Source organism: Castor canadensis, chromosome 6, assembly GCF_047511655.1.
Source record: "Castor canadensis chromosome 6, mCasCan1.hap1v2, whole genome shotgun sequence".
In the NCBI taxonomy this organism is placed as follows: Eukaryota; Metazoa; Chordata; class Mammalia; order Rodentia; family Castoridae; genus Castor; species Castor canadensis.
The window spans coordinates 81,162,407-81,170,172 of NC_133391.1; the positions used below are offsets into that span (position 1 = coordinate 81,162,407).

Consider the following 7,766-nt stretch of genomic DNA (forward strand, 5'->3'; position numbering starts at 1 on the left):
AATTCAAAAGGACATTCCCAATTTAGTTTCTCAAAGAAATGTACTTCAAGTTGGTAAAACATAGGTAATTTTTAGATTGCCAATGGAAACAATGTTTTTAAGCCTACAAAATAAACAAATTTAAAGCTTAAAATCCAGGAATTCCCGTATGATAAAAAATCTAGCAATTGAACAAGTTGATTGAAAGCATATGCTCTACAAACTCCCCCCAAGAGGACTGCCACTTTCTTCAGTTTTAGGCTTATACTGTCCAATCTTACACTACCTATTTGATTCTCATTAATAATCTCCTCTACTGGCATTAATTACTTCATAATCAAAAGATACAAAAGTCAGCTTAAAGTTTTTATTTCATTAACTTAAAAGGTGAACAAAATGTGTAGCTTGAATCTTATTGAAATAGGTGTTTACATAGAGGACAAACATACAGGATTTCAAGTAACTTATGGGACAGTTCATTGTCCATTAAAAAATACTCTTCTTTCTTCTTCAAGAACTTATTGAAAGACAAAAAAGATTCTTTTATACTGCATAAAAGCTAAATGCAAACTTCTGATGTAAATTTATTTCATTGTTAATTCCAATGATGAAGGTGAAGGTGGGAGGCACAAATGTTCACAGTACAGGTGAATGTGAATAAAAAGCTGTTTCCCTCAGATTCAAAGAAGCCTCCATTCATGTCCCTTATAGTAGGACCATGTATTTGATGCTCATCCCAGATCACTTCTTCTTCTTTCCTTTCCCTTTTTTACTTCCCTCTCCTTGCTGAAGACTTGGGTCACCACCTCCTGTTTTTTGTGTCCTTGTTTTTAGTTTAGGTATCATTTCTGCTGCATACAACATTACTGACTTACCTAGGAACCAGAAGTTAGGCTTAGTGTATAATCTGAGAAATAAGGCATAAAAAATCATTAACTTGAATATCAAGTCTAAGAAGCCATCACATTAAGAAAATGGGAAGTAATTAAAAAAAAAAGGACTCTGAAGACAGTGACTTGTTCATATGGGTGCCTCTGCTGGAGAAAATGTACTGTGAGCACATTAAATATTTTCAATGCTGAAAATATTTAAGTGAACAAATCATTGTAAAACACTAAGTTTAAAACAAAAATTCTAGTATTGGTCCTAATAACTGGCTGAAGACAATGAAGAACATGTAAATATTACTGGAAACAGAATCAGAATATCATTGTACCTTAAGCTACTGAAACACAGAAATCTCTCAGCTTTATTACCCAAATGTCATTAAACTTCACCGGAACTTACTCATATGTCCAGAAGATCTGCATATACACCTGTATGTGCTCTTCCCACCCACAACCAGCTACTTCCCTTACTCCAACATATCAAGTTCTTTGGCTTTACTCTTTTTTACTGTCTTACTAGTTTCTTTTTAGAAACAGAAAGTGACATCTTTTCAGCCACAATTTTTCCCTTTCTTTTTTAAATTAAGTTTTTTTTTCTGTATGTGTTTTTGGTCTTTTTAGATAGTACAGGAAAATGTCAAAGAGAAGGAGAAAAAAATCAGAACATTCTGTTACTCTTGAGTCAGAATCTTAAATTTCTGACAAAACCTATCAATTCTGAACAAGATTTGGTATATAAAAATAAATCTATCTGAATCTGACTAAAAGTAATTACACTGTCAGTTTGTCTAACACTGTAATTGTTGTAATTCAATTAAATGGAAGAGTTAAACTGAAGGAAAAAAACTAAGGGAACAGCTCCGTTTCTTAAAATTAAACTTTTTAGAAATAAAAAGACTCAGTAAAACAAATAACATATAAATATTTATCTTCTCAATATCTAAAACCAGCCTTTTTTTTTTTTTTTTTTTAATCAGCACTGGGGTTTGAACTTAAGGCCTCATGTTTGCTATGCTCTACTATTTGAGCCCCTCCCCCCATCTGCTCTCAGAACTACCATTTTGTTATTTTTGTTGTTTTTCAAGAGATAAAATATTAGAGATGGTGGTACAGTCTTTTTTGACCATCAGATCCTTGAGTTCTTCACTCCCTACTTCTACTGCTCACTATTAGGTACCTACTGTCTTAAAAGTGGGTGTTTCCTTTCAGACTGAAAAGCTCCAATGGCTCATGCATATAATACTAGCTACTTGGAAGGCTGAGATCAGGAGGATGGCAGTTTGAGGCCAGCCCATGCAAAACAGTTCTTGAGACTCCATCTCCAAAATGACCAGAGCAAAATGGATTGGAGGTGTGGCTCAATCGGTAGAGTGCCTGCTTTGCAAGCAGGAAGCCCCGAGTTCAAAGTTCAGTCCCATCAAAAAAAAAAAAATTCTGTCAATAAACAATATTACATTTACATCTATCAATATATAGTAATATTTTATCTTTAAATTTACCTAAATAGTATCACACTGTGCATATTTCTTGCATTTTTCACTCAATATTGCTCTTAAGATTGAGAGAAATCATTATTAACAGAATTCAAGGATATCTAGGATATGAAATAACAATTAATATTCATCTGTTTAATAATGTATATTATTATACTTAATAATAATCTTAACCTGGGAGCAATGGTGGCTTTCCAGAGGTTTATAAAATATTCACAAAACGATTTCTTTTGAGAAAGAGTATTATTTCATCATGCTCTCAGAGATTCTTAACCTAAAAGAAATTAGAACCAGTGTTTACCTCTTTCTATCAGAAATAGTCCTTTCTTTAATTTGTAGAATGGAAATTCATTTATATTTATTAAAAGGTCAATTTCAGAACCTTTTTTTGTGCTGTAGAGGATTGTTCTAATCCTGATTCCTATGTATTCATTAAACAAAGCTTACGTGATGGGAACTGTACAAGACAAAGGCTGCCATCTTCCTGTTTGAGCTGGACTCGGACTCTGCCTCTGTACTGAACATCACGATTCCATTCTCTAGAGTACATTTTATTTTTCTAACATAAATAAAACAAAACAAAACAGGGTTTAAGAAAGCATTATACCAATGAGGTAAGTATAAAAATAGTGAAGAAAGCATCCCATCATACCTCAAGAAATACATTAAGTCCAACTGCTGAGCATACATCTTGAATTTCTGTAGCTGTAGGATTTTCAACAGCCTGAATAATTAAACACAAGAACACTAAATAGCTTAGCTTTAAGCCAACACTACACCGTTGCGTAAGTCATTTCAATTACTACAATCAAAACATATGCTAAACCCTAGGTTTTCTTTTTTTTACTAGGTATAGTTATTTCAACTATAATTTTTAAAAATTTCTAGGGATAACACTGATGCACACTTGTGTGTCCATCTTTCTTCTAACAGCATAAATTTCATGAGGAAAAGGACTTTTAAGTACATTCCCTAGCACCAAGCACAGTGTTTTGAACATAGTAGGTACTCAACAAACACTGACTGGTTAAACAATTACACATACAACCACTTTAGAAAACTAGCAGTACCTACTAAAGCTGAGCATATGATTCCCTACAGCCCTGCAATTCCATCCTAGGAAATGCAAAACTATGTTCACCAAAAGACAAGCTCAATAATAGTACTATTTATAATAGCCTCTAACTAGGAACAACCTAATTATCCATCAGCAGAAGAAAGGAAATGTGGTGTATTTGCAATGTAATATTATAGAGCAGTGGTTTTTAGTAGATTTCATATCCCATCCCAAGGCATTTGGTACAGGATGGAGATATTTTTGTTGGTACAGGATGGAGATATTTTTGTTTGGAGACAACTGGAAGAGAAGGGGAACTCAGACTAGGGATGATGCTAAACATTTAAAAATACACAGGAAAGCCTCCAATAAAAAATTATCTGCTCAAAATGTCAATGGGTGTTGTTGGGAAACTGTGGCTGGAGCAGTGAGAATTAAAGTACACTCAAAGGGCAGAGGGCATTCCTCAGTGGCAGAGCACATGCTTAGCATATGTGAGGTCATAGGTTCAATGTCAGCACTAAAACAAACAAAAAATTACCCTCAAAAACATGGAAAAATCTCATTAGCTTAAAGTGCAGAAGAAGAAAAAAAAACAGAAGTACATAGTGGCTGGGCATCAGTGGCTCATGTCTGTAATCCTAGCTACTTAGGAGGCTGAGATCAGGAGGATCTCAGTTTAAGGCCAGCCTAGGCAAATAGTTTGTAAAATTCCCATCTCCAAAGTAACCAGGGCAAAAAGGACTGAAGGCATGGCTTAAGCATTAGAGTGCCTGCTTTGCAAGTGTATAATCTTGAGTTCAAACCCCGGTCTCACAAACAAACAAAATTCCTGGTGCCAGTAATTCATCCTGTAATCCTAACTACTCAGGAAGCAGATATTAGGAGAACTGTCACTGGAAGCCAGCCTGGGCAAATAGATTGTGAGACCCTATCTCGGAAAAAAAAAATCATAAAAAAGGGCTGGTGGAGTGGCTCAAGGTGTAGGCCCTGAGTTCAAACCCTGGTACCCGTCCTTCTCCCACCACCAAAAAAAAGTACGTAATGCAAAAACAAGTCAAAGTAATCTGTAGTGTTGGAAACCAGGATAGTGGTTATCCTTGTTTGAGTGAGCATGTGGAGGGGACAGTGCAGCAAAACGAGAGCTATAAAGCTAATTTGTTGCTTAAGGTCAAGTTGCCTTAAAAATATCATTTGTTTATAAAATGTAAGTAACTTCTTAAAAAGAGTATGCCATTATTCTAAAAATTAAAAAGCTTCTACAAAATCTTTCACTTGGCATCATGTACTTTTCTAAACTTAAGCTACCAGATCAACCAAAAATTTGAATTTTCCTATCCAAAAAGCATAAAGGAGCACTCATCACTCATACCTTTTATTTTTTATTTAATTTTTTTTGGTAGTACCAGAGTTTGACCTCAGGGCTTTGTGCCACTTGAGCCATACCTCCAGCCCCCAAAACTGCATCTTATTTTTCCCCTCTCTTAGTGCTGGGAATTCAAAACCAGGGTTTCCCACATGCTAGGCAAGACCTTTACCACTGAGCCACACCCTAGCCTCTATACACTACTTTTAAAAAGTATTAAATTTATTCCTACCCCCTCCAAAAAAAGACAATGAAGATAAAAGTCCACAAGGCTTTATTTTCTGCAAGTCTTTATTCATACACTTTTTAAGAATCCAACTACATTCTGGCTATTGTATTGTAGAATGCCATAAATTTGATCTATTTTACTAAGGGGTAGATTGCCATACATTGATTAAGAAAAAAAAAGTGTAAGGGCCAGGTGTGGTCGTTCACACCTGTAGTCCCAGTTATTCAGGAGGTGGAGACAGGAAAAATGGAGATTTGAAGCCAACCAGGGCAAAATCATGAGACTTTATCTGAAAAATAAATGAAAAGCAAATGGACTGGGGGCATGGCTCAAGTGGTAGAGCTCAAGCTTGAGGACCTGAGTTCAATCCCCAGTACCACCAAAAACAAACAAAACAAGAAGTGTAATATGGACATCTCTGCCCCCTTACAAGTACTGGTTCATTAAGAACCATTTAAAAAATTCCCTTCAGTTATGCAATTCCTTTTTGGTTTCACCAATATTAAGGAAAGCACTCCAAATCTTGCTGCAGTTCTCCTTAGATTTCTTAAAGAAATGCAGTAAAGTACATGAGGCCGTTGTGGTCCTAACAGGACAACATCCCCGACTCCCTCAGAGGACTAGCAGCCACTGCTCACCTTACTTATAGGGATCCGCCTCCCCTCTGCGATGGTCTTCTTGTTATTTAAGTAAGCAGGATAGATACAAATAAACCTGCCACAGAAAAAGCATAGCTGTATGGCAAGGCCAGTATTTAAAAAATACATTTAATTATCATCATATTCATTGATGGTACTGCTGCAGTATTAGAAAAGCTTAATAGTTTTTCTTTAAATTACCACCCTTTACTTAACTCACTTAAAAAGGAAACTATTCACTATCTCTGATGGAAAAAGCATTGCTCGTTAGAAAAGAGTTAAACAACGAAAACAAAATAACGTGGCAAATGGTACCAGAGACACAGCTGCCTGTCAAAAGATCCTGAGCATGGAGCCCAACCGCGTATAGAAAAATACAAAGCACGGGGTTAGAGCTGTTAAAAACTACAGAAACCCAGTAAGCCTTTCTGAATGTAACAATAATTAACGTATTTCTAATTTTGTGATTGTTATTTAACATCATAGCACCCCAAATCCTCTGTGTCAGGTACAGGTAAACACTGGATCACTAGGGCCAGATTTTCAGGGGCGCGGAGAGGTGCTTGGTGCCGCAGGCTTCCGGGAGAAACCAGTTGCCGGGGCAGAGACCCCGAGCAGAGCTCAATGGGCAAGGCCATTCTTAAGGCCGTGGGACGGAGGAGGCCCAGCACCCGTAGCACCGCAGCAAGTTCCTTCCTTTCTAGCTCAGGACCCACCTGTCTTGGTCGGCCGGGGACCGCGCGGCGGCACAAGCCATTTCCACGAAAGTCTACAGGGCAACAGCACAAGAAGGTGCGGCAGAGAACCAGACGGAAGTCGACTCAGAGTTCCTAGACATCCGCTCTTCCGGCGGAAGTCCTACCCACTAAGCGGCCCCGCGTCCGCAGATTTTCACCGTCCGTTTGTTTCGGCATCTGCAGCTCTGCGCCCGGGTCTGTAGCCTGACGTGGCCTGTAGCCTCTCCTCTCGCGAGAAGACCTCGACTCTGTCTTGCCTCCTTTCGCCGTTTCTGGCGCACGCGCCTTGGATTTACTTTAAAAATTCCCACCATCCTAGTTTCATACAGACACTGAAACTAGGTGCTATTTAGGCTTGCCCATAGACGAAGGCTGTACACTAAGTGGAGTCGATAGTTTGGAGCTAAGTACGGGTTAGAGCGGGCACGGGAATGCCTTTTTATATTTATCTTTTTTTTTTCCTTTAATTCTCTCCTGAGGAGGTCCGAAGCGTGCTTTCAGCTTGGCAACGCTGAATTTTTATAGTGGTGCAACTAGCAAAGCTGACATTGCGTCTCAGTGTACTGTGTAATTGTTAGAAACTTGACTGAACACCCTTTTAAACTTCTGAAGGGCACCTATCCTAAAACTGACCGTATTTTGCGTGTGTTAAAGGTGATACCCCAGCGTTAAGGTGACATAAACTGGAGAAACAGGAGAAAAAGATGAGTGTTAACCGGAGCCTTCATAAGGAAATAAACAGAAGCCGAGTCAGTTACTTATATACTGAATCGTGTAACTAATAGTTGTGAAAAAGCAACTAAATTATTTGGAATGGCTTAAATGAATTATTTTAACATCTGTACAGAATTTTCTTGGTATCATTAGAGCCGTATAAGACATTGTCTTCTAGTGTAGGGAAGGTGTCTTCCACATGGGTTTCATCTTTTGCTTTATACACGAAGTTCGAGAGTCTTTTAGAATCTGCTTTTCTTCAAGGCTTTTTAGCTTAAACAGTCAGTATGCCAGAATAGTTTTCTTCTTCTCGTCCTCCTCCTCCTGCCCTTACCCTCCCACCCCCTTTCTTTCTTCTTGAATTTGAACTTCTGGTCAAGCCATCCCCTGACTTCAGCCTCCCAACCAGCTGGTACTACAGGATTGGGCCATAGGGCCAGTTCAGAATAGTGTATTTTTAGCCTCTTTAGCACTATTTCAACATTTTCATTCAACTAAACACACCACACTTAACGTTAGTAGTGGCTGTTTATTCCACATCTACAAAGGAACTTTTCAAAAAAAAAATTAGGCAAAATACTTTTACAGATGAGAAACAAACTAAAACCCAAACCCACCAAACAAAAATCTATCAAGAAACTTGAGTTGCAGTGAGATTGGATAATT

The 7,766-nt window shown here is 37.8% G+C and overlaps 1 protein-coding gene across 2 annotated transcripts; it reads right to left on the minus strand.

Moving 5' to 3' along the window:
* Positions 1–332: 332 nt before the first annotated feature.
* Srp19 (signal recognition particle 19) lies at positions 333–6,554 on the minus strand. Of its 2 annotated transcripts, XM_020183986.2 has the most exons (5): positions 6,366–6,527; positions 5,650–5,725; positions 3,012–3,083; positions 2,807–2,918; positions 333–854 (listed from the first exon to the last, which is right to left on the minus strand). In XM_020183986.2, exons 1-5 carry the CDS (start codon positions 6,404–6,406, stop codon positions 721–723), a joined length of 435 nt encoding a protein of 144 aa, XP_020039575.1. In that variant the 5' UTR covers positions 6,407–6,527; the 3' UTR covers positions 333–720. The 2 variants fall into 2 exon arrangements, with proteins under 2 accessions (XP_020039575.1, XP_020039576.1); XM_020183987.2 differs by lacking the exon at positions 5,650–5,725 and having other exon boundaries at positions 6,366–6,554.
* Between the last annotated feature and the right edge of the window lie 1,212 nt (positions 6,555–7,766).